The 27667-nt window shown below is 43.8% G+C and overlaps 1 protein-coding gene across 2 annotated transcripts; it reads left to right on the top strand.

Annotated features, from left to right (window-relative positions):
- On the top strand, positions 1-27021 carry abhd15a (abhydrolase domain containing 15a). 2 transcript variants are annotated; one of them, XM_061828264.1, is made up of 4 exons: positions 1-126; positions 15514-15769; positions 21613-21965; positions 24788-27021. In XM_061828264.1, the coding sequence occupies exons 1-4, from the start codon at positions 53-55 to the stop codon at positions 25434-25436; spliced, it is 1332 nt and encodes a 443-aa protein (XP_061684248.1). In that variant the 5' UTR covers positions 1-52; the 3' UTR covers positions 25437-27021. The 2 variants fall into 2 exon arrangements, with proteins under 2 accessions (XP_061684248.1, XP_061684247.1); XM_061828263.1 differs by lacking the exon at positions 1-126 and having other exon boundaries at positions 15045-15769.
- The last annotated feature ends 646 nt before the right edge of the window (positions 27022-27667 follow it).

Below are 27667 nucleotides of genomic sequence, written 5' to 3'. Positions count from 1 at the left end.
GTGGCAGTGACTCCTCATTTTATCGGCTGTGGTAATTGCTACTTAGCTACAGATGGGGTTGCCTTCCTCCCTTGAGCCCCCCGAATACTCCCCGATTGCATTTCCACGCTTAAATGCACCTTCGCGGTAAGCCGAAGCACCTCCCGTAATTTTCATTGCCTATTTAAAGATAACACGCTTTAATAACTTCCATCCATTGTCCACACTGCGTATTCCCCGTGCTTGGTAATTGGGCGTACATCCTGACACCAATTCCCGTAATGTCGCCCGTGACTTTTCTTCACACGCTTTCAACCCTGCGGCTTATGTGGTGATGCGGCTAATTTGTGCATTTTTTTTCTGACGGCCGCAAGGGGGGGGGGGGGGGGGGACTCCAGCGGAAAAGGTAAGAGTGAGACGGTGCAAACATTGTGGCGAGGAAGTGACTTTGGCCGGTATGTTTTTTGTAAACGGGCCTGTTAGTGCTATGCTAGCGTTAGCGCTGTGCTAGCGTTAGTGCTATGCTAGCATGTTGTTGTGTCTCGGTGATTTTTTGATTTTTTTTACCGGTATGTTGTTTTTTTTTTTTAACTGGCCCTGTTAAAAAAATCAAGTTGTCTATTAGGTGGCTTAATAGTTGCTCGAATAAATGACAAAAGCCAATTATTTTTTGTATTTAAAATGATTTATTTTAAATGATTATTGTGACAACCTGCAGTGTTAAATAGATATATCAGAATGCAAGGTCTTCAACAAATAAATGACATCATTTGAAATATGAATCCTTGAGCAAAATCGTTTTATGTTGCAAAATGTAAAGATTCATGTATTGAAATTCCAATAACATATCTGACTGGAAATAGATTTTATTAGGGTGGGACGGTGGTTCAGCTGGTAAAGCGTTGGCCTCACAGTTCTGAGGTCCCAGGTTCAATCCCTGACCCGCCTGTGTGGAGTTTGCATGTTCTCTCCGTGACTGCTTGGATTTTCTCCGGGTACTGCGGTTTCCACCCACATCCCAAAAACATGCAACATTAATTGGACACTCTAAATTGCCCCTAGCTGTGATTGTGAGTGCGGCTGTTTGTCCCAATGTGCCATGCGATTGGTTGGAAACCGGTTCAGGATGTACCCCGCCTCCTGCCCGTTGACAACTGGGATAGGCTCCAGCACTCCCCGCCACCCTCGTGAGGATAAGCGGCAAAAAAACATGGATGGATGGATGGATATATAAAAAGACTTTGGATTATCTTCTGACATCAGTCAGTCAATTTATTTTTGGAGCTACAATTGTGCATTGTTCTGGCCCAAATCATCTAGGATGACTTCCCAAACATCAGTTTTTTTCATGAGTGTTTTGCGGGTTTTCTGGCCTGTCAAGGCATTCGTCTCCAAGCCACGCAGCTACAGTATATAAAAGTACACGTTGTTTACAAAAAACAAAAAAATGTTTACCTATCATTTTAAATTCCAAATACCACCGACCCAATCCGAGTGAAGACGAGACGTCATCATTTCAGTGCTGACAGTTTTGGCGAAACCCTTTTCCGGTCGCGCGCTTTGACTCAAATCACGGTTCGGAAACCGTGGATAAGAGGACATACGTATTTATTCACAAAAAGAAAGGAAGTTCAGAACCCCCGAGACCTCCGACGACGAGTGAACGAGATGTTGGAAAACTGTAAACGGTTCACCGTTTTTTTTTTTTTGTAGCATAGTGCTCCAATGACCGTGGAGAATCCAGGTATTGGACGACTCCATTAGCTTTTACAATCAGCCCCTCGTACTAAGCACATCTATCTGTTCAAAACAAGGCCATATGATGTTGTTTTGAGTCTAGCAGAAGAGCCGATGCCGCGACTATTGCCCTGCGGAGCGTGCAGCCAAGCGAACTGTTGCTCCTTTCCGCCTCATTACCTTGACTTTTGTGCTACTAATTAACCTGAGGTGGGCGTTGCATTAAGTCAAATAGATACGGTGAGGTTGTTTTTGTGACAAACCTGCCGCCAGGATGTGGCTAAAAATCTTACCCGGCATTGCGTTTGGCGGATGAAAACAACTTTTGTGTTACACAGGAAAGGACGGCTCTCTGCGCGGCGCTCAGACTGCATCTATTCTTTACAAAACAATGGGAGTCATCCCTTGTGGCGTTTAAATATTAAAAAAAAAAAAGAGAATTGGACTTCTTCTAAAGAAAGGACAACAAAGCATTATAGAAAGCTGTCTTGGGACAGTAAAATTTAAGTGTGATAATGTGTAGGGAATTCCAGAATTGGGGCAAAATGTAGACACCAACTTTTTTTTTTGAAAAAAAAAATGATTTATGTTTATAGTATCGAGGGATAAAAAGGTTTTAATTGCAATTGTATGTTCAAAGTATAATTATTTCTAGTTAAAAATGTGATAAAGTGGATGAAAAAAAAATTGGAGGAATATGTAACAATATATCATACAAAAAAAATACAGTTTTAAAATGGATTTCACTTGCATAAGATTTGAGGAAGCATTGCTTTTCAGGTGTGCGTGGTGGTTAAAGTGTTTTGAATGTCTCATTTCTAACGCAAATGATCTTATCTAGATGAAAATATATATAAATATATGCTCAACTGTTCCATAAAATGCATATCCTGTTGTTGCCTCTGACGTCACAAATTCTGGGATGGGCTGTTTTGGAACGACGATAAGCTGGGAGTCTCTTGTATTCGTGCCGAAAAAAAACCCGTTTGTTTCGCAAATTCCTCAGTGATCGGAAGCCAAAACCAATCCGTAAAAATGATTTATTATTGTTATATTCTTACTTATTTGTGAAAATATACCAACTTAGACTACATTATCGGCTTCTGTGTGTTTTGGTGCAATCATCAGCATTTTACACGCAAAGTAGTTGCCGCTGGTGTTGCGTACCAAATCACCAAATACACGGAATTTGCATAATTTCAAAACAAGACCCAAAACTTTGTGTATGCATTCAGGATATCGAAGCCTTTACTATTTATCGCTTTATGACTAACTAAACCGAAAAAGAACTTCACAAAAGCTTCTCAGTTGATATTTCCAACACGCGGCATTTTCTCCACAGTGGGTCTGTCGGCTTATTCGTGGCCAGCTACTTCGTCTGAATTCGAAATCTAACTTGCTCAAATTGATAACCTTTAACGCCTTCATAACGCTCATATTTTTCACCGTCTTCGCGGGATCCTTCAGAATAATGTTCATCGCTCGGATTATCGGAAAATTCATCATCGTTCTTCCAGTGTATTTCCATGGGATCCATGTTGTTGTCACAACGTCCGACGTCACGCCCCTGATCGACTTTCTCTCCCACGTTTTCGTCCTTTTTTGCCGGCTACAGCAATATGCGATCGTTTGTCACGGATAATCGAAAACTAAAAATGTTTCCTTCGGAACGGATTCAAGATTCAGCATAAAAACTGTATAATATTAGCAAAAAGGTGCATTGAGGCCCTTCCATTCCCTTTAAAAGCTTCTTGCTGACAGCCATCACAGTCCCTTCAGATTTTTGATTACCCATCCATTTTCTTGGCCGCTTATCCTCACAAGGGTCACAGGGAGTGCTGGAGCCTATCCGGGCAGGAGGCGGGGGTACACCCTGAACTTTTTGCCGGCCAATCGCAGGGCACGTAGAGACAAACAGTCGCACTCGGAATCACACCTACGGGCAATTTAGAGTGTCCAATTAATTTTTTTTTTTTTTTTTTATTAGTAGTTAAAAAAAAAAAACCACAACAACAGTTGGTGATTGATCATTGGGGAGAGAATGACCACAACACATTCAAGGTTGCAGTTACAAATTATGAGATTAGAAATTAGCATTTTTTTTTCAAATTAAGTCATAGATATTGTATTTGACCACCTTTCACCGTGGTAATCACCTTTACAGTATGTCCCGTCTGTTTTCATCCATATTAATTTATTTTGTCCCATCGGAGCACACGCTGGGGTCAAATTCAACATCTTATTTAATTAGTGATAACCTTATCGGCCTTTCCCCGGTAAACACACGAACGGCATTAGCGTGGAGCAATCCGTCATCATTCGCAATCTGTTTTTATGTCGTTTTGGACGTATGTTTGCGGCGGGAATAACCATATTATTTATGCGCCTGGAGCTAAATAAACCATCACGTTATCACACACAGGATTGTAATTCCCAGTGAGAACGTCGCACGCCCACAGCGTGATCGGAGCTTGTTTACAAAAGACTGAGTCAGCCTTAAATGGCATTGAAACTGACATGATTTATGATGTATTCTCACATGTGTGTGTTTTGGGAAAACGGCATCCATTTTTCCCCCCGACACAATATAATGTTAACCGACGACTCTGTTGCACACATACAGTATCTTTTTTTTCAAGTTTTATGGCTTACGTAACATGTTTTGATTAGTGAAACACAGATAGAGCAAAAGTCTCTATGTCTCAGAAAAAGATCCCAGTGTTGATCTGTACGGACATTTTTTTTTTTATACTTCACGGGCATAGAAGAATGGGAAAAAATATAGAATAACCACAGCTAATAGTAACACGTAGAAACAAAGTTAGGTGATTGTTGAAACAACAAACGAACATTAAAACATCAAAACCTTTGCTTCACTTTGATAACAAGCGACAACACGTACCGTGTGGTGACGGGAGTTTTATTGGACAAAATACTACAATACGTCATGTGCTTGTTCAGCTTTTGTCCTATTTATACTCTGCCGTTCTCGTTAATTTCGTTACCGGATTTTGATGTCTGATGACTTCCCCCTTTTTGCAAAAGATAAAGGAAGATCGGTGGCCGCGGATCTGGAAATATCTCATCAGTTGGAGGTCTGTTAATTAACTTAGTACTGATCTGATATTTTGTTTGCCTGGTATGTGTCCAAGGCAGCCAAAAAAACTTAACAAAACCGAGAATACTACCCTGCTTCTTCCAAGGTAATATAACGTTGAATGTGCGTTTTTTTGGACAAGAAAATGAAAGTAAATTCATGATTTTGAGGATGTAGAGTTCGTGCACGTGACGTCACCATTTTCACGGCGCCATATTGCCGGTCAAACAGAGCTGCTCGACCTTGTGGGAGACATTGAACCAGAGGACAATATTTACAATACCCGAGACCTGTTGGTTGTCACAAAAGATGAGACAGATTTTCAAAGAGCTCATTCTAGGGAATATCAGTAGTATATAGTATAGTTAATGAATGCGAGTGTGTGTAAAACCAGGGGTCATTTATTGAAATATTGGTATTTGTATTGAATACCAGCTGAAAAGATCGATGGATTCCGGCAAAGGTTAATGTGTAGCCGAACACACTTCCGCGTTCACGAGCCGTCAAAACCGTCACTGCGAGGGATTTATTCCTGATGAAAACAGATCCAACAACGAAGCATTCATATGCGTCCAGACTTTTATAAGCTTTCAAACTTTTCCGTGTAAATCTCGACTTATCAGATCCATGCGTAGATCCAGTTGTCCAAGACAAGCAGAAGCCAATTAAGAGTCCAATTTCTTATCGGCGAAAACATGGATTTCGGCATTAAAGTTTATCTAATTTTTCCACGTATCGTCGTTTATTTTCACCTTCTAAATGTCTGACGGTATCGGACAAGAATCTGGGCGTCGTGCTACGAGACGAATTTCCGTTTCGTCTCCAACCGACTTAGCATTGAGCAATGCTTAGCTTGACCGGCAATATGGCGATGTAAACACAAGTCACGTGATTGTGTGACGTAGGTGCTCGAGTTCCATCCCATGAAGGTACAGATTGTTCCACATTGTCGCTTTAATTAACCCATTCGTGGGCAGCGTCTCATTTTTGGGACGTCATGATTTTCACGCATTATATCCTTCAGTGTATCAAAATATTGAAGTGTTTTAATCTGAAGCCATTTTGGTATCGGGAGAGGATAACTCATCGGTCAAAGTTAGCACGGAGTTATGTCCCTTTCCTTCCTGACCCAACATGGCTGCCTCAAGTTATCACATAACTTAACCATAAACCAAAAAGAAATTTTATTTCCTTGATTGAGGCCTGTTAGGAGATTTTTATCTCACTAAGGCAAAAAAATTGCCACCCTGCCCATGATTAAAAATTAGTTCCCATAAATCATCAGAAGCATGAAGTATATGTACGGTTAACAGCGTCGTCGTTCATCTTTTTTAGTTTTGAAATAAGAACCATATTCCCATAATGTAACACACAGATGACGTCACACTTACCATGTAAATCATTTTTATATCTACTCTGTACTATATAACCACAAGTTGTGCATTCACCTGTGATTCATTATAAAATGTCACAATTGAATTCAAATTAGTTCACAAAGAGGTGCGCCAATCTAGATTCCCATCATTTCTGTTTAATCATCCATCCATTTTCTTCTCCGCTTATCCTCACCGGGGTGGCACGCGTGCGCCTCGTTTCCCGGCACAACGACAAGTGTCATGGAAAATATTTGGAATTTGTACATATTAGTTTGAACAACTGCATCACAGCTGAAACTTTTTGCGTCACCGCGTTGTGTGAAATACATACTCGAAAGATCTGAGTGGGCACCGATTCCTCTGGCCCTTCATGTCGATTTGCCGCAGGTAAATATGTAACAATAAGAGATGCCGTGGGATTGATAATCTTCTGTTTTGAACCGGCAAATATTGGCACTCTTGGGATAAAACAAAGGTCACGCAGTAGGACCGCGTTGCCTATTAGCATGAGCGCCTTTCCTCACAAGGGGAAGGGACACTTGTAAATCATTACCCGCCACATTTGTTATTCGGATTCAAACTACCGATTCGCCTCTGCCCTACGAACGCCCAATCGCCCTCCCCGTAAAACTGAAATTACCTTTTGCAGGTGGCGTTGTTGTCCGTGTCAACACGCTTGCGTTCAGACGCCGTCGACTCGCCGCCTCCAGGCGAGTCCGCCGCTGTTTACTGTAACATTTTAATGGCGGACACTCGCGTGGAAAGACATCGAAGCGGCACGCGGCACCTTAGGAAACTCTGCATAGCGAATTCAACAAGAGTCGAACGTCCATTAGGCAGGAAAAACAGAGCGGGTTGGCCACCTTACAGGAGCTCACTAGGATTTGGACCCGGCCCAGCACAAACAGACTGTTAATTGCATCTTTTGTCCTTACAAAAGCTACGAGAGATTTAACAAATATTTCACAACATGCCGCAAATGTCCTTTTAATCCACTTCTGATGTTCCAACCGGGATCTGATCACAAATTTTCCAGCTGACGATGCAATAAATGATTCCATAAAAGCATTCTATGTAGTAAATGACAAGTTTACCGTCCCTCGTTTTTATTGTCACATTACGGTGACTCGACCTGCTGCTCCACTTTCGCCCAAATTGCTTTTATCGTCGCATTTTATATTTGCCTTTCACTTTCGCCGCAGACTGCGAAACGACGGCTGTGACATTTTGTTGATGTCCGAGGGGCCGTTTTTGGCCGTGAGTTCTTTTCTCTGTCTACGTGCCTCCCAGTTGACCCAGTTCTTTTTCGTCCCCAAAAAAATGAGTGCACATTTACACATCACGCTCGACGAGACCGGCGATGACGTGAGGCGTGACATCCGGATGTTTCCTTGAGAACGCGACAGGAATAGCGGGGGTAGGCCGCGCCGCTCGGTCGCCCAAATGAACACGACAACCTGGGACATCTCTTACAAACCCATTTGTACCACTTCATCATTTAACTCCTATGTCGTCTATATCTTTTTCTACTTCCTCTTTCCATTTCTCGTCATATTACCATGTGGCGCAACATTATTTTTCATTCATTCGTTTTTCTGTTTAAGAGTCTGCAGAAGCACACGATGTCTTTCCGCCCGGCCTGCTTTATCTGATGTAAGCTTTCCTGATGGCGTTGATAAAGATAAGAGGCCTTTCAAGATCTTCCAGTTGCACTTTTGCTTCTGTTCTCTGCTGTGCATTTTTTTTGTTTTTTTTTTATAAATCATATAGCGTTTACAGTGCATGAATCCATTGTCAAAACTTATGTTTCTACTATAAGGCTCAAAATGGTGCATTGTTGTCAGTAATCACAAGACTCTGAACACGTAACTGGGTGTTTAGTCGACGACACTCGATTAAACTAGAGTGCGAAAGAGTTCCACTTGTGGGTTTTACAATTCAACATTTATGCTAACCACCCGGCAGGAAGCGAGACGCTGTTGAGGAAGTGGTTTTGTACAAAAGTGTGCAAGCGGTGCAAGAATGATATCATTAGCTGCTTTTGACCTTTAAAAAAAAAAAAAAAGCAGTCACCTTGATAGATACGGTGAAGAAAATAAGTATTTCAACGCCCTGCTATATTGCAAGTTGTCCCACTTAGAAATCATGGAGGGGTCTGAAATTTTCATCGTAGGTGCATGTCCGCTGTGCGAGAGATAATCTAAAAAGAAAAATCCAGAAATCACAATGTATGATTTTTTTTTAACAATGTATTTGTGTGATACAGCTGCAAATAAGCACCTGAGAAAAACAACGTTATTTGTACGGTAGTCTTTGTTTGCAATTACAGGGGTCAAATGTTTAGCGGAACAGTGGTGAGGTGTGCCGTTGGTGTGTCAGAAGAATTTAAGGCGGAGGTGGGACTGCATCAGGGTTCCGCGCTGAGCCCCTTCTTCTTTGCGGTAGTCATGGATAGGCTGACAGACGAGGTTAGACTGGATTCCCCTTGGACCATGATGTTCGCAGATATTGCGATATGCAGTGAAAGCAGGGGACAGGCGGAGGAACAATTAGAAAGATGGAGGTACCCACTGGAAAGGAGAGGAATCAATATTAGCCGAAGTAAAACAGAATACGTGTGCGTGAATGAGAAGGTTGGAAGGGGAAGTGTGAGGCTACAAGAGGTAGCGAGGGTGGACGACTTCAGATACTTGGTGTCAACAATACAGAACAATGGTGTGTGTGGTAAGGAAAGGAAGAAACGGGTCCAAGTGGGGTGGAAGAGTTGGCGGAAGGTGTCTGGTGTTCTATGTGACAGAAGAGTATCCGCCAGGATGAAGGGCAAACTTTATAAAAGAGTGGTGAGGCCGGCTGTGATGCAATGATTAAAGACGGTGGCTCTGAAGAAGCAACAGGAAGCAGAACTTGAGGTAGCAGAAATGAAGATGCTGACGTTCTGGCTCGGTGTGAACAGGTTGGATAGGATTAGAACTGAGCTCATTAGAGGGACAGCCAAAGTTGGATGTTTTGGAGACAAGGTTCGAGAGCGCAGACTTCGATGGTTTGGACATGTCCAGAGGTGAGAGAGTGAGGAAATTGGTAGGAGGGTGGTAAGGATGGAGCTACCAGGGAAGAGAGCGAGAGGAAGACCAAAGAAAAGGTTGATGGATGTTGTGAGGGAGGACAAGAGGACAGTGGGTGTTAGAGAGGAAGATACACGAGATGGGCTTAGATGGAAAAAGATGACACGCTGTGGCGCCCCCTCACGAGACAAGCCGAAAGTAAAGGAAGAAGAACAAGTTCTCTTATAGGGTTCCTTCATTTTGCTTATCTAGACCAATGCTTCCTAACCACTGTGCTAAGGCAGATGAGTGTGACATCATCGTGAGTGCCGGTGCAAACTATCCAATTTCACTTCTTTGCGTTTTCAAGACAAGAATTTCTTTATGATAATATGCCAGTGAAGCAGGGCATAGAGCAGAGGTGTCAAACTCATTTTTGGCCCGGGACACATCTTGGTTCCAGTTTCGACTGTGAAACCATAAAAATCTTTAATCGTCTTGAACTTACACACAAAATTTCTGATGTAAAATGCTGATGTGTTTTTCAACTATTGTTCATGTTTGGTGGCACAAAAAATGCAAATAACATCTAGATGTAATCATTTATGATATATGACTGTGAAATGTTGAACAGATTCACAGAAGTTGATTTGCCACCACGGGCCACGTAACATCATGATCAGATCTGGCCCCCTGGGCCTTGAGTTTGACAGCACTTAAATTCTCTTTCATTGTTAAATGATGCTCTAGATGTTATTGGCAAAGGTAAAGGAAGAGAGTGTGTGTTAAATTAGGCCTCGGTAGAACGTTCTGGCTGATAAGTGGACACATCTGCTGGATCACAGACACGTTGGGAATACGTCACACAACCACTGCAAAAACACAGCGGGGAGTCACCAACGCCAAAAAATAGTGTGATTTTTTTTTTCTTTTTTTTTGTCATCCTGCTTTAACCTCTAAAGCCACTGAAAGCCACAATTGTGCAAGCATATTGTTCACATGAATTGCAGCAATTTGTTGGAAAAAAAAAAAGCCTCGGCACAGTTCCTGTTTGCTCAAAGTGTGCAGCAGTGTCATGGTGACGTGGAGGGAAAGGCCATCGCCAGTTATGACGACCATTTTTCTTCTCTCTCAGGCTGGAGTTTAGTGGGCATCACTTATAATAAACGACGCAAATAAAAATAACGATTCAAGATACTGTCCGTGTTGAAGCAAAGCAAATTTATTTTGTATCGCGCATTTCATACACGAGGTAACTCGATGTGCTTTACCCGATTAAAGGCGTTTGAAAACAAAGAGATAAAACACTTAAAACGGGATTAAAAACAATAAAAATGACAAACAAAATATTCAAAAAAAAAAGACAGTTGCAACCGCATATAGTGCAAGTAATATGATCAAAAAGTGTATATATTGTAAAAAGCATGAGAGTTTTCATGTATTCAGGACCTAAATCATTGAGTGATTTATAGACCAGTAGCAGAACTTTAAAATCTATTCTAAAGCAGACTGGAAGCCAGTTCAGGGACTTTAGGATTGGGGTTCTATGCTCTGACCGCTTTGTTTTGGTCAGAACGCGAACTGCGGCATTCTGAATGAGCTGCAGCTGTTTAATACTCTTTTTAGGGAGTCCAGTCAGAAGACTGTTACAATAGTCAAGTCGACTTGGGATAAAAGCATGCATGAGCTTTTCTTGGTCTGCGTGACACATACAAGACTTGACTCTAGACATGTTCTTCACATGGTAGAAGGCAGTTTTTGCGATTGATTTGATATGATTGTTGAAAGTCAGGTCAGAATCAATCAGAACACCAAGGTTTTGGACTTGGTCTTTGGGTTTTTAAAGGTAGAGAGTCCAGGTGTTTCCTAACAGCAATTCTCTTTTCTTCATTGCCAAAAACAATTGTCTCTGTTTTGCTGTGATTTAGTTGAAGAAAATTTTAGGCTCATCCAGTTATTGATCTGATTTAGACAGTGAAGTCCAACACACTCCATTTATGGCTCTGGACCTCGGTGATAATGTTGTCCTGTGCCCTGGTGTGACGTCAGTCTTGGCCACTGGTGCAGAATAACAAACAGGCGCAGTGTGCTCAAGACCGGCATCTTTGTTGTACTTCCATGACCTCATCAACACATTTAGAAGCAGATAGACCCACCAGCCATATTGTGTGTGGTTGTGTCTGACTGGCAAACACATTTTCTGTCCCGCCACCGGGTTCCTTTGGGCTAGTTTTTTCTTTGTACTTCTAATCCCCATTCAGGCTCCGCCACCCCGCGATTCTCACAGCGGGCGACGGTGCACTTTGAGCGGCCACATTGGGCCAGCAAGACGCTCAGTCCCACAGCCGTGCCCTTTACTTATCATTCTTGAAGCTGATTGGCTGTTGGAAGGTGATTCGTGGCTTGTAGTTCGAATTTCCCAAATCCATGCGAAAGTTTGCGCGCTCACCCCACTCGGGTCGTGTCAAACTCGTCAATACACCAGTGTGACGGTCTGAGCGTCGAATGCAACACAAGGACGGGATTCGACGAGACCTGACGAAGTAGACGTGGAACTTTGCACCCAAAACACAAGAAAATCTACATACACTTTGTTGGCAAAATAATCTCATTCAAACACGTTTAAACGTCCGATGCTGCTTGCTTTGTTGTTGTACTAGCGACTGAGTCGGAGTAAAACAAAAATCGAAACCTTCGGTATCGTTCTGCGTTTAAAGATTTAGCCTGTATTTTAAATAACGCACCGAACACTTGAGAGCACACACCGCCGTAGTCGAATTTCAGGAAGACCTCAGCGTCAACAGGAGACTAACATTATACAGTGTCCAAATTTCGTCACCTCCTAAACATCACATGGATACGGATATTAGCTGACATCTATAGCTGCATCGGTATTGTACCTACATTTAAAACGAGGTAGATACTTGTCAATACTAAACAATTGAACACGTACGTATTTACTTGCTACCGCAGCCAATTGAAAGCTGTACCGGGTTTTCAAAGCAGTCCTCCGAGAAATGCTTGGAACTTATTACTGTCCACTTCGATTTGTAAGTCCAACGCACCCGCTTTGTCTTCACAAACCCGGTCCATAACCTGCCTAGCCGTTCATCTTTCCACCATTCATGTAAGCCGAATCCGTCGGCGTTTGACGCAGAACAGCCGTATGCGACGCACTTCCTCACCATCTTTGCTAGCTAGCTCTGGCTAAATGTTGTCTAGGTATAAAGTCACCTTCCGTAGAGAAATCTGAGCGGCATTTCGAACAAAATCTCAAGACTGACTTTGACGCTCATTTATTTCATTTCTGTTGTGTTGAGAATTTTTTAATAAAATTTTAGCCACATTGGTATGATAGGCAAATAAAATGCATTTCCTCTGGATTAGACCTCTAACAACTCCACTTTTGCACATTAAAATTGTTCCAGCCCAAAAAGCATACAAATCAACCATTCTACATGGCCATACAGCTAATTCGGACAGATTTAAGAAAAAAAAAAATCAAATTTCCATCATATATCCTCTTTGAATAAGATGAAATCATGCTTTTTTTTCTTGCCAAGACACTCATTCTTTTTCAAAACATCTATTATGTTTTTCTACTCCATCATGCGGAAGTGTTTTTCCTGCTATGTCGCGACAGAGGCGAATAAATTCCATCTATCACCATTTTTTCTACAACGGGTTTTGGCTATTTTAGTAACAGTGTGTCAACACACCGGGTGTTTGTTATCTCGGGTCACTGACAGTAAAGTTCCCACGTCTTCCCATTTTTCATGCACCGGCTAAATGATTGACCAGTATTTTCATCGACAGAAGTCAACACGCGACGCGACGCGTTATCTTTTTAACTCGCTCTTCTTCGCTGGTGCCAAATATCGCTCCCCAAAAATTGACAGTTTAAGGTGAAGCACGCTCGAATGAAAATCAAGAGGCTTTTTTTTTCATCTCTTCTTCGTTCTTTTCAACTTGCCAAAGTTTGTTGTGTCTCCTAAAACTTTGCTGGCAGTACAGGTATGTCGGTGACAACAACCGTCGCTATCTAAAAATGTCAGTAGGTAAGAGATCCATCTTTGGTCTCTGCCTACGTAATCCATTTCCATTTGTCTGTACTGGCCCAGATTCTGATAAACACGCCGTGTCCACGTGGCCGTCTATATTTGACCATGTTTTGTACACATAACAAGGCCGGTACGTCAAAACGGGACGAGCCAAAAACAACCGACAGTCCATTTGTCTCCACGCGCCTCGAATCTTTTACACACGCTCACAAAATGAATCAAATCATGTTGAGATAAGCACAAAACAATAAATAACAAAATGAACAACTCGGTCTTGTTCTTTATCCAGCAATTACTCATTTACATGGAAATTACCTTGTAGAAAAAGGAATGAAACAGGATGAAATGTGTTACGTGTTCCCTTTTGTAGCACACATTTTCGAACTCACTATGGCATTGACGCCATCATCCCAGCGGTCACCAACGTGGTGCTCGTGGGCACCAGGTAGCCCCCCATGAAGCTCGTGAGTAGCTGCAAGGCCTGTTCTAAAAATAGCTCACGAGTGGTTGGAAATGCGTGATTTTCTTGTAATATTGTAAAATTGATCATTTGCAATTTGCATGTTCTACTTGTGCGCGTTTCGTCTAATTTCTTCCCACAGTCCCAAAACGTCCATGGATCACCTATACATGTACCGTAATTCCGGGCCTACAGAGCGCACCGAGTACATTTGTAAAGGAAATACCATTTGGTAGACAAATCGGCCGCAGCCGTGTAAAAGCCGCAAGTGCCCATTTTTTAAACTGACATTGAAACACGAGATATTTACAAAAACGGTACACAGAGAGTTTAGCGCTAGCGCCGCCACGCTAACAGGGCCAGTTAAAAAAAACACATACCGGTAAAAATCACTGAGACACGGCAGTTACATGCTAGCGCAGTGCTAACAGGGCCAGACCGCTAAAAGTCACTTCTTCGGCACATATATTCCACCGGTCTCACTCTTACCTTTTCCGCTAGAGTGCCCCCTTGCGGCCGTTAGGAAAAAAAAACATGTTGGAGGAAACCAGAGTGCCCGGAGGAAACCCACGCACAGACACCTGTTTATTATTTGTACCTGTAATAGGTGTAAAATAGGGAACAACTGGACTTTGTTGGCATGGGACCACCGTTCAAAGAGGCTCAATTGTCTTAATGGTTGTAAATGGGGTGGCACAGTGGATCAGCTGGAAAAGCGTTGGCCTCACAGTTCTGAGGTCCCGGGTTGGGTTCGATCCCGAACCCGCCTGTGTGGAGTTTGCATGCTCTCCCCATGCCCACGTGGGTTTCCTCTGGGCACTCCATTTCCCTCCCAGATTCCAAAAATATGCGACATTAATTGGAGACTCTAAATTGCCCCTAGGTGTGATTGTGAGAGCGATTGGTTGTTCGTTTCTATGTGCCCTGCGATTGGCTGGCAACCAGTTCAGGGTGTACCTCCTGCCCGTTGACAGCTGGGACAGGCTCCAGCACTCCCCGCGACCCTCGTGAGGATAAGCGGGTAAGAAAACGGACGGATGGATAGTTGTAAATGGTTCTTTGTCTGTGCGTGCCATGCAAATGCCATTAGATAAGTCAGATGGGATATGCCCCAACTCACTCGCGTCACAGAAAATGAATATTTATTGAATCATGTTTTGTATTAATATCATACAAATAAATCATCATATTCTAGTGTAGTCATACAATTGCATCTTTAAAAATAAGAATAATATGTTCTGCGGGCTGCTTCTGTGCCTTTTTTTTTTTTTTATTTATTTTTATTTTTTGTCCAGTGTACCTGCTGATGAGGGTGGGAGGGGTTGGACTCGAAGGGAGGCGTTTCCGTTGAGCATTTGGAGCCTCATTTTTGCACTCCCAGGCAGCTGCTGTAGTCTCTCTCTCTGGACACATCGCAAAAAAAAAAAAAACGATGAATGCACTTGATGTGAGAAGTAAAACGGGAATTTGGTTGCGTGCTTGCGCGCGGCTGCGGTGTTCGCGGATTTAGGACAAATGAGTCTAAATTGTGTCCCTGTCAAAAACGCGCCGTGATCATGCTGGATTGGCTCGTGTTGCTATGCGTCGCGGCGCTGGTCGCAGTCATCTGGTCCGGCTCCAAAGTTTCTGGTACCGAGAAGCGGACGAGCGCCGCGCCGGGAAGAGCGAACGGTCCGCTGCGAGGCGGCGACTGCAGCGTGGAGCTCATCTGCAAACGTTCGGCCCTGGCCAACTACCTCGTTAAGAACTGCTCCACTTTCAGCAACTACTCGCCGCGGGTCGGCTGGACGCGGCGGCCCAGCGCCGTCCTCCAGAGCTTGTACGAGGCGTGCCGGTCCTCCGGCAAGACGGTCCACTTCGTGCGGGACAACCTGCAGCTGAGCGACGACGGACTGGTGGCTCTGGACTGGGCTTATCCCTCCTACCAGAAGAGACGCAGGACCGCCAGCCACTCCACCAGCCCGGTTCTCCTCATCATCCCCAATTCGTTCGGAAAGATCACCAGGAATGTGCAGCAGGTAAGGCGCCCGTCGTGCATTTGCACAACTAGAAATCCGCACCAATGTACAATTGGGGTTGAGCTTTGCAGTATTCTGTGTCTGCATCGCATTATCCACGATGAGAACGGTTCCGAGCATTATTTCACACTCGGGATACGAAATAACGTTACCAAAAATGGGACACAGTGCGGCTATTAACTGCCTCTGTGCAAGTCATTCAAAACTCGGCTTAATTAATTACATTCCATAAAGGAACATATTTCATGAAGTTTTGGCGTTTGACTTTGCTGCTGTGTCATCGCCGAGCTCGTGACAAAAATCAAATCGAGAACATTTTTAATACTCTCATTTTATTACCAACACCCGCACCAATGCAGTTTTATCAGATATTAGATCTCTGCCATACATGTTACGTAATCATCGTGATAACCGCGTTCATGTTTTTGCAGTGTTCATTTCGAATAAACTGAGCTTGCATTTATCATGCTCAAGTATGTTTTAAATATTTTGGTGACCTTATATTGCAAAATGAGATGCAAAACCCCAAGTAAGTATTTTTTTTTACCTTTAAATTATGTTTTATTATAATTGCTAAATGATTTTGACCATTCATTTTTGTTCGTGTGTCTGAATTGTGAAATGAATATGGTAAAGTTAAAACTTTGCTGAGTTAAATATGTCCGGAAGAATATAAAATAGCACTTGAATTAAAAATCATGATGCTGCTGTTTCAAACAAAATGTGCAGAAAATGACATTAATGCTCATTTTCAATTGATGGCCCAGAAGATCAATTTAATTAAAGATAAAACTACTGAATATGCAATGAAGTGGCCTGTAAGAATACTGTGAAAAATTTCGTATCGTTTAAGGTAAATTATTTTCACTGATCCTGTAAATATATGATGCATACTTTAAATTATTATACAGGACAGTGAAATGGTGAAAAATTACTGATTACAGCATCTTGCTTGGGGGGGGGGGGAAATACATGATCACTGCTGCCAGTAAAGTATTGTAGTTTTTACTGTAATTTAATTTTGCAATAATAAATACAGTATATTGATTAGTTTTATCCAATATTCATCACCATTGTTACTGAGGATGATCATTTATATATCATATGTAGACACATTGCTCAATCTTGTGATCTGATTGGTTAGTTTTTTTTTTTTTAACTCGATTTCCCCTAAAAAAAATTTGTGTAGAGCACGGGTCTCAAACTGGCAGCCTGCGGGCCATTCGCGGCCCGCAAGATGATATTTTGTGGCCCCCACCTTAATATGAAGGTTCAATATTAGTGCGCCCCCCGAGTTTTACATGAAAGGCACTTTTATCGTGTTGTGTGCAGACCTCCAGAACCTACCAATCACAGTGGGTTATATGACACTCGGTGGCATGACATCAGCGAGCGAAAGTTGCAGCAGCGTTGCCATGGAGAGCTCTATCAGTATTTTTACACACAACCTGTTTACAGGCTTAACATTGACATTAAAGTGTTGCAAAGATGGACATGTGCGTATGATGTAGCCAGATAGTTGATGTTATTTAATCTCAGTGTTTAGAAGCTCAGTGAAATAGAAATGAGTAGACTCAAAGAAACAGTACAAATAAAAAAAAAAAAAAAGAAGGGGGGGGGCAGATTGATGCAGCGGCATTATCGGCCATTACACTCTTCTCCCAATACACGGACGGACTGAGTTAATTGAATGAGTCAACATAAAGCATCCCTTGACTGGGGGGGGGGGGGGGGTGGCTACCGGAAAGGCAGCCTCGCGCCGAGCGAATCGCACTCGGCTGACACTTTGGACGCCTGCCACCGCGCGAGGCTCATTACCTTTTCACAACATGCGTCGGCGATGCAAACGGGAGGCAAATGTCCAAAAAGAACAATGGCGGAGGAGTGATAGGTGCTGGAAACGAGGTACAAAGAAGAATCCAGACAGAACTGCGCTGGGTCCTTCCTGTGAATTGTGGATTCCACCGTTAAAGTCAGAATTTACGTCAAAAGACTTTGTATACAAAACAATTACGTTGAAATAAAAAAGATGATGTGCTTAGCATTACTGCTGAGAGGTGGATGGAGGAGAAGAAGAAGAAGAAGAAGGGGAGGCCGTGCTTAGCTACTGCGAAGGAACCCGGTCCTCAATCCTCTCCATCTCGACAAGCATCGAAGAACCTTGTTTTGTGATCATTGGATCCGACGTAGGAACGGAACCCTTCACCTGCGCTAAAACACGAGTTTTCTCTTGAATAATTGTCACCACGGTCGATCGACTGAAGAACCTTGGTGGTGTTGGCGTCTCTCCTTTCTCCAATCGTTTTATGATCTTGAGCTTCGTTTCCACGGTCATGGATTTTTTTGGGGGCTGCAGAAGCATTGCTAAAAGACACCGCTAAAAGACTTTGGGGCGATGATGTCTAAAAAGGAGGGCGAAAAATGCAAAGATACTCCCCGGCGCACAAACACGGACAATTATTAGCCTATGAGCATTAGCCAGGCAAAATGGCGGACGGGGGACGGGCGTTGTAAAGTCGAAACGTCTTAGGTCGAGACCGTCTTAAGTGGAGGACTCTCTGTACTTTGCAGTAATCCATATCCACCGACAATGGGCAGCACATACGCCACATTTCCGGAATTGTTACGTGTTTGAACGTCGTCGGCATGGGCTGTTGGTGGTTCCATCCACAGCAAGAAAATAAAATAAAATATCCTCTCGCTCGGTGTGGTTGGATGCCGGTTACGGAGATACTTTATTGATGCCTAGGGAAGGTATTCAGTAGCAGTAATAACAAAAACAGAAACCACACCAAATAAATAACACTGAAAAATTATACAGTCAAATGTTTAAAGTAGGGTGGCATGGTGGATCACGTTGGCCTCGGAGTTCTGAGGTCTGGGTTCAATCCTGGATCCACGTGTGTGGAGTTTGCATGTTCTCCCCGTGCCTGGGTGGGTTTTCTCCGGGCACTCCGGTTTCCTCCCACATCCCAAAAACATGCAACATTAATTGAACACCCTAAAAATTGCCCCTAGGTGTGATCGTGAGTGTGGCTGTTTGTCTCTATGTGCCCTGCGATTGGCAGGCAACCAGGTCAGGGTGTACCCCGCCTCCTGCCCGTTGACATCACTCCCCGCGACCCTTGTGAGGATAAGTGACAAAGAAAATGGATGGATGGATGGATGGATGGAGGGATGGCTTCACTTGGAATGAAGATAAGGTAACCAGTTCAGGGTGTGCACCGCCTCCTGCCCGTTGGCAGCTGGGATAGGCTCCAGCAGTCTCCGCGACCCTCATGAGGATAAGCAGCTAAGAAAATGAATGGATGGATGGATGGAATTTTAAGATGGTAAAAGAAATGTTGTTGAAATAAATAACTGTAAAAGTTACACAATTAATTTGAAAAACTTGTTTCCTTAATTTATATTGAGTTGCGGCAAAAAAAAAAAAATCTCATGAAATCATTTTTTTTTTTTTTTTTGCATCATGTGCATCATGTGCATATGACATGCTGGGTGATCATTATAATCAAGCAGCGTTATCATTGAAATTGTATGTTTTTTGGATGTGATCCGAATACTGCCGAGTCACCAAAAACGAGAAAATTGATCACAATTTCATTTCCAATTTCTATCATAACTGAATCTGTATGATGTTAGAGAAACATATCTTCAGTAGTCTCGGAGTCCCCCTGTAAGGAATTTATCACCGAGCCGAGAGTCGAGCAGTACTGACTGCGATCCCGCCGTCGTCTTTTTAGTTTGTCGACACAAGCTGAGACTTGAATAAGCGCAGCACTGATGCAGAGCCAGCAGCGGGTATCATAAATATATTTCTGACAATTTTAATGCCTAAACTATACACAAATGGTAATTCGTACCTGCATAACATATTTCGGATGCCAAAACGTATGAAAAAAAACAAAAAAGACGACTTGTGGGCTGATTTCCAGGAAGGCTGAAACATTTGTGTTATCTAAACTTCACCAGTTGACAATCTCACGGCATCCGAAATCCATTTTTGTTGTTTTTATCGTTTTGTTATTTTTGGACGCAGTAGTAGCTTCTTTCTCAATGACAAATCTCACAGGTATTGTACAGTCTCTTATGGAAGTATTCGAGCCCCTTGAAGTTTTTCAACCTTTCGCCACATTTCAGGCTGCAAACATAAAGATATGACATTTTTTTGGTCAAGAAGTGGAACGAAATTTATTGGAACTGTACTTCTGGAGTGAGTTTGCTGCACTGAAAGTACAGAGCCGAATAATATTGCACACCCCACTTTTCGTTTTTTTTATTTGTTAAAAAAAGTATCAAATATGCAATAAATTTTGTTCCACTTTATGATTGTTTCCCACTTGCTGTAGATTGTTGACCAAAAAAATGAAAATTTTATATCTTTATGTTTGAGGCCTAAAATGTGGCGAAAGGTATTGAAAAGTTCGAGGGGGCCGAATACTTTCACAAGGCACCGTTTGCCGCCATCAGCTGGTAAAGCGTTGGCCTCACAGTTCTGTGGTCCCGGGTTCGATCCCGGACCCGCCTGTGTGGAGTTTGCATGTTCTCCCCGTGCCTGCTTGGATTTCCTCCGGGCACTCCGGTTTCCTCCCACATCCCAAAAACATGCAACATTAATTGGACACTCTAAATTGACCCTAGGTGTGATTGTGAGAGCAATTGGTTGTTCGTTTCTATGTGCCCTGCGATTGGCTGGCGACCAGTTCAGGGTGTGCCCCGCCTCCTACCCGTTGACAGCTGGGATAGGCTCCAGCATTCCCCGCGACCCTCGTGAGGATAAGCGGCAAAGAAAATGGATGGATGGGTGAGTGTATGTCTGCATAATTGGGCTTTGGAGTAAGTTTACTTGCATGGAACGTACAACGTTTTTGCTATGAGCACAAGATGAGCCTTGTTGTGTGTGTGTAACAATGTCGAGCTCGACCTTCACGTCTGACCTTTCAAAATGTGGATCTGATTGCAGTACGGCCAATTAAAGGCGATGAGAGTCAACATTTGTTAATCAAGTGAACATTTAAAGGCGGCGACAGTTCATCGTCATGAACTTTTATTGGGGCCAGCTTGTTTCCATTTGATTTAAAAGGAGCCCCGAGAATGGAACAGAAAACATTTCATTGGATCCAGGGGAAAATCTCCTGTACGAGATCTAAAACAATTTTTTTTTTTTTTTTTTTTTTTTTGCTGGTTGATTTATGTCAGTCACTCACATTTAAAAAAATGTACAGGTGCGGGCAGTCATGCCCGCAGATATAAACTTGCAAGTGTGTGTTTGGAATTATGAGTGTACCCCTTTAAGAGTGGAGGGCGGTGGTGTCAGGTAAATTTGGAAGTAGAAGTAGGCTGAGCAGCAGAGACCGTGTGCTTCCGTGTTTAAAAACTGCGCTGGATCGGTTTTCATGTGCGCCGAGAGTGTGCGACAGGTGCGCAATTGCGGAGTGGCGCAGCTTCGAGGGGACATCGGTCAAGACTGCACAAAATCTTCGACGTCTTTCAATATCTACGTATTTCTACTCGTAAAAAATTTGACATGCAGGATTTTTCGTGCTCGACTGTGCAGATTTGCGGGTGCGTACGCGCCTGTCAAATCACAGCGACTGAGTATGTTCGATGATGCTCTACATTGATCGTGTCAGGGGGCGGTGAGGGTTCAATTCCTGGCCAGGGCACCCAATACAACAGGCACCCGATGTGATGTCAATAACAACATCGATGATGTTGTAGAATCTCTTGCTGAGAGGAAGAATTGACCAAAGAATGAACTGTGAACTCCTTTATTTCCAGTTCCCATCCTTGGGATGAACCCGCGGAGCTGACAGCCGCATTTTTTTTTGTTCCTCCCGCAGTTGTGCCAAGCCGCGCTTTCCCACGGTTACCTCCCCGCGGTCTTCAACCGGCGGGGCCACAACGGCACTCCGCTCACAACCGTCAAACTGCAGCAGTTCGGAGATCCCGCCGACCTGCGAGAGGCCGTGCGCTACATCCGCTACCGCCAGCCCGCCGGCAAACTCTTTGCGGTGAGCGAGAGCACCGGCTCCGGCCTCCTCCTCTCGTACCTCGGGGAGTGCGGCTCGTCCAGCTACGTGACGGCGGCCGTCTGCCTCTCGCCCGTCTTTCGCTGCCAGAGCTGGTTCGAGAACGGACTCTGCTGGCCCGTGCAGTGGGCCTTGGTGCTCTACCAGAAAATGTGCCTCAGCAGGTATGGCGGGGGAAGGGCGGAGATAAGACAATTGATCAAGAAAAAAAAATAAATTATACCCAAGTTTTGTTTCCTTTTTTAGTTGAAAATGAAGAATGGGGTTCATTCATTTATTTAAAATCAGAATAAAATTGTACAAATTTGGCAATCATACTCATAACATAGTTGATTAAACATTTTGTATTCAGAAGAAAAAAAAATCTGGATTTTTATCCACCAAATTGTTTAATAAGGAAAGATAAACTGGTTAAAATATGTTATATGACATACCAAACCAGAAGCTGGAAAATTTGGACATTTGTAATAATATTAACTAACCATCCATCCATTTTCTTAGCCGCTTATCCTCACCAGGGTCGCGGTGTGTGCCGGAGCCTATCCCAGCGGTCAAGGGGCAGGAGGCGGGGTACACCTTGAACTGGTTGCCAGCCAATCACAGGGCACATGGAAACAGATAACAGCCACGTTCACAATCACACCTATGGGCAATTTAGAGTGAGAGTTTAGAATTCCATGTTTTTGGGGTGTGGGAGGAAACCGGAGTGCCCGGAGGAAACCCACGCAGGCAAGGGGAGAGCATGCAAAATCCACACAGGCAGGGTCGGGATTGAACTCGGGACCTCAGAACTGTGAGGCTGACTAATATTAATAATAATAATAATAATATAATTTTTTTTTGTAATCGAGTAGTCGGTGGCATGGTGGAGCAGCTGGTATCACAGTTCTATGGACCCAGGATCTATCCCGGCCCCGCCTGTATGGAGTTTGCATGTTTTCTCCGGGCACTCCGGTATCCTCCCACATCCCAGAAAGATGTAACATTAATTGGACACTCTAAATTGCCCATAGGTGTGATTATGAGTGCGTATGTTTGTCTCTATGTGCCCTGGCAACCAGATCAGGGTGTACCCCGCCTCCTGCCCGATGGCAGTTGGGATAGCCTCCAGCACAACTGTGACCCTTGTGAGGATAAGCAGCCCACACAATTAATTACCAATAGCAGTTCCATCGTTTTAACAGTATGTTAGCTACTTGGTGAAGGTACTAAATTCCCATTTTTCCATTACACATATGGAAAATTGTTTTTTTTTCTACTCAAAGTGTACTGACATATATTATTTGTGTTGAAGGACAGCATTGATTTTATTTTTTATTTTTTGCTGGGGTGGGGGTGGGGGGCACAAATCCCAATACAAATCTACTTGCGGGAAGCTAATATAATGATGTGTCCGACCAAAATCAATAGTGCAGACGGAGGCCATGCAGGATATTAGATGCGCTTGTGTTGGCAGAGGGAAGGATCAAATGAGACAAAAGATGATAATATAGTATATTGTTTGTACTGTGTTTGCGGGTTGTTTGTTTAATCATAGCAATAACTAAAGTCAAAATGGGGAAATTGTCAAATATTGCGAAAAATTATGTCAGTACCATTTTTAGGGGCTCAGTTTTATTTGGACGATTGAAGTTGTCGTGGCTAAAACCTCAAATATTTCACACCCGATGGACCTTTCCGATGGCGATCTTAAGCTCCGCCCCCTTGGACATGTCCCACAAGCTTCCAAAATGGCGATTGAACAGAACAGGTTTGAAGTTGATTTCTCTATCGCGTATTCCAGATAATATTGCGGTATGTTTTTTTTTTTTTTTTGCCAAATGCGTCAGACTTGTCCGAGGGAGTTCTACAAAGAGGTCTCAACTATTTCACGCGAGGATACTTACACGGAATTCAGATTTTGGACGGAGCAGGACGCAATGTCAGAGTTACAACGAAACGTCGGCGATCGATGCCAAAAAAAAAAAAAAAAAAGGTTTGACGCCTCACAAACTTCATATTGAAATCCAACAGGATAAAATAGTGGAATCGTACTGCGCATGTAAAGCGGGATGAGTACTTTTTACGCTGAAAGATCACGAGTAAATGAGTATTGTAGTTTTTATAAGTGAGTTAGGTTCGATTTTCTAGACATTATGTCAACTCTCTTTTAGGCTTTGAAAAATGAATCATCTGGGCTGAGGACCATTTTCTTCGTAACATTAACTTTTCCAAGCGCATGCTACTGGCAACCAGCATTACTCATGGGCCAATACGGGGAAAGGGGCGTGTCAAGCCAGGGGTTAAAACGATGCGGCCGTCTGATTGGCTGTTATTGTTCGAGTGTTTGACAGGTCGGAAAGGGTCCATTGTCCTGATATTTGCCAAATTCTTAACAATCTTCCCCGGCGATAATTTGCCAGGACGTAACGGCGGCCTCGCTTGTTGCGTCTTTTACGTGCGCTCACGTTTGTCTTCAACAAGTGCAAATCCGAACCCAGAAGACTGCAACAAAATAAAACACACAATACAAAAATACATTTGATGATTCCAAAAAAGTTTTCCTCGACGAAGAAAACAAATGACATGAAGATTTTTTTTTTTTTTTTTTAATGCTCTGCAGAAAATAAGCGCGTCTTTGTCAAAATCTGCAATTGAGTGACACATTTATGAGGTATTCAAGAAGGCGGCAGAAACGTGTCACGTTTGAACTTGTGTCCATCGTGGAAAGACAAAATTACAGAACGGCGATTTATGAAGACACAATCATCAAAATCTTTTTTTCCCAAATCCAAAACTGTATCGACTAACCACTGCGGGGTTAATCACAAGCACTATATAAATAGTCAGGTTACTCTGGCAACCAATTTGTCTGCTTCGTGTCACTATTGATTCCGAGAAACGTCGTGACAAAAGAATCGCTTCTCCAATTCCGTCCTGTTAGCATTTTGAAAGCCATCTGCTTTTTTTTTTTTTGACGTGCGTCCATTTTGTGTGTCGTGTTCAGATACAAGACGGTGTTGAGTTCCATCGTTCACACGGACACCCTCTTTGCTACCAGTTCTCTGCGCAACCTGGAGGAAGTTCTGTTCTGTCGCACAGATCAGGTTAGCTGCGCGTCGGCGGCGCCGGCTGGGACCGGCGGCGGCGCTTCGGGTTCCTGGGAAGCTTACTGGGAGCGCAATGAACCCTTAAGAGATGTGGACGAGGTGGCGATTCCAGTCCTGTGTGTCTGCGCTCGGGACGACCCGGTCCGGGGAAACACCCAGTCCACGGTACCCTGGGAACTATTTGAAAGCAACCCGCATTTTTTCCTCCTTCTGACAGACCGAGGTGGCCACTGCGGTTTCCCCGCGACAAGCGAAGGGAATTCCGCCGGGCCGGCTAGCCGGCCGGCAGCTGGGCCCAGCAGTGCGACTGCCAACTGTGGGAACAACTGGAGCCACCGGGCTCTTTTGGAGTTCTTCAGGGCTACCGCGGACTTCTTTGCCGCAGAGGAGAGAACGAAACAGCTCGCGGCAAAGAGGAGGGTTCTGGGCGGAGGCGCGGGAGGGAGAATCTTCCGGCACCGGAGTGTCAGCACGTGTAAACGAGTGCCGGCGTGCTCCCACAATATCAACGCCATTTACAACTGGCAGAGGTCCTACACACGCTGAGGGGACTTTGTGGAATTTGACACCCACGTGCTTGTTCGGTTCCAAAACGGGATGATGGCGTAGTGGTTCACCTGGCTGACGTTTATGCCAATTGTGATTTGCACTCACGTTCAGGTTTCGTCTGCTGGGATTTCGGTCCCTCCCCCCACGAACGCTGAACAGGATTAGAAGCTGAAAATGGGCGGAGCTATATTTTATGACATCGCCGAAGTGTGCCGCTTTTGTTTGAATGAAAAAGTTCACATTTTTCTTTCTCATTGCTAGCTGTCTATAACATATTCATAGATCATCACCACAACGTTGACGTGGAGAACTGAAAAACCTGCCAGAAGTCAGATCCCAAATGTTTGATCCTCTGAATTCACAGACAAAACAAATTCTGTTTGTGTCGTAAAATATAATTCTATTTGCCATGTCATTATCCAAAGCACTTATCCTCACAAGGGTTTCAGGAAAGCTGGAGCCTATCTCAGCTAGCTTCAGGCGAAAGGCGGACTACACCCTGAACTGGTCGCCAGTCAGTCACAGAGCGGGAATCGATCCCACGGTGCCCACACCAAAGGCAGGCGTGTGTACCACTACACCATCACTGACACCTATGGTTGAGATTTTCAGCCATTAATTGAATAACATCCCAATAGTTCATTTAAAAAAAAATTAAATTGAAAATCTTGACCCCAATCAGGCGGCACGGTGGATCTGCTGGTAAAGAGTTGACCTCACAGTTCTGAGGTCCTAGGTTCAATCCCGGACCCACCTGTGTGGAGTTTCCATGTCCTCGCCGTGCCTGCGTGGGTTTTCTGCAGGCGCTCCGGTTTCCACATCCCAAAAACATACAACATTAATATGACGCTCTAAATTTCCCCTAGGTGTGATTGTGAATTCGACTCTTTGTCTCGATGTGCCTTGCGATTGGCTGACAATCAGTTCAGGGTGTGCCCCGCCTCCTGCCCGTTGACTGGCGTGATCGGCTGCGGCACTCCCCGCGACCCTCGTGAGGTTAAGCGGTGAAGAAAATGGATGGATGGATGGATGGATGGATGACCCAACCACAGTTGAGAAAGCAACCTTACAGTTATTAGTTTCATTTTTTTTCCAAGTCATACTCTATATTTACCACCTGCATTGTATATCCTATTGCAGTAGTTCTATGTGAAGGACCGACATAAAACACGACGATATTTGAAGCGCGTTTTGTTGTATTTCTCATTTGAATGCACTCGCTCTCTTCTGCAAGCTCAACAAGACGCCCAATTATAGCGCAGCCCCCCGCGGCCATTTCATGCTCGGCTCGCCCGTGCCCATTGAGAGTTATCGACTCGGACAGCCGAGACACAGAAGTACACACGGAATGCCGGCAGACACAATGTCCAATTGTCTAATGACCAAATTCACTCACACACGCGAATGAGATGTCATCAACGACAAAATGCAACCCAAAATATTTGGCGTGAGTACTGTCAAGGGACTTTTTGGCGACGCTTTTCTCATGTGGTCGCGTGAAATGAATCATGGATGGAATTCTCCCCATGTGACCAAAGAGAATTCAATGTATATTCAGGAAATAAAAGATATTTGGCATTTCCGTACGTGTGTTCCTTGGCTAATGCAGCACATTAATTCACTTTTGACATGCACACACACATTTAAAAAAAAAAAAAAAAAAAAATCATCCATCTCCCTCCTTTTCAGGAAAGTCAGCGCTGGTTAAAGTTGAAACTAAGAACCAGACTGCTTAGAAGTCCAAACCAGTTTTTGCATTGAACTGATCGTGAAGGGATGATTGATTTGGAATCGATATCACGGATGACGTGTTTGGGGCCTTCTGTTTTGAGGATTTCTGCATTTACTTCAAGCGCAACACTCTGATGCATTTCACCCCCAAACGCTCTCCTCGCCAATGTGGACTGAATGTCAATCCGCAGTTCTTTGAACCAAGCTCACGTGCGTCCCTTGAGGTCCTCCCGGCGCCTGGCACATTGAAAAATTTCTTGCCGAAATCCAAATGCGCTTTATGTGCAAAACAAGCGAACAAAATGCTTGGGCTGAATCGTAATTGACGAGTCACTCTTGTTTTTCTTTCGGCTTGTCCCGTACGGGGTCGCCACAGCCTGTCATCTTTTTCCATCTCGTGAATCCTCCTCTCTTAACACGACTGTCCTCATGTCCTCCTTCAACCTTTTCTTTGGTCTTCCTCTCGCTCTCTCTTCCCTGGTAGCTCCATCCTCAGC

The sequence above is a fragment of the Syngnathoides biaculeatus genome, chromosome 8, assembly GCF_019802595.1.
Source record: "Syngnathoides biaculeatus isolate LvHL_M chromosome 8, ASM1980259v1, whole genome shotgun sequence".
Classification (NCBI taxonomy): Eukaryota; Metazoa; Chordata; class Actinopteri; order Syngnathiformes; family Syngnathidae; genus Syngnathoides; species Syngnathoides biaculeatus.
Note: the sequence above shows the minus strand (reverse complement) of the source record. Positions and strands in the feature narration are given on the sequence as shown.

Coding starts and splice junctions, on each gene's coding strand:
- abhd15a (XM_061828263.1), top strand. CDS start 15,308: ATGCTGGATTGGCTCGTGTTGCTATGCGTCGCGGCGCTGGTCGCAGTC. Junction 15,770..21,612: donor TCACCAGGAATGTGCAGCAG/GTAAGGCGCCCG, acceptor TTCCTCCCGCAG/TTGTGCCAAGCCGCGCTTTC. Junction 21,966..24,787: donor CAGAAAATGTGCCTCAGCAG/GTATGGCGGGGG, acceptor TGTCGTGTTCAG/ATACAAGACGGTGTTGAGTT.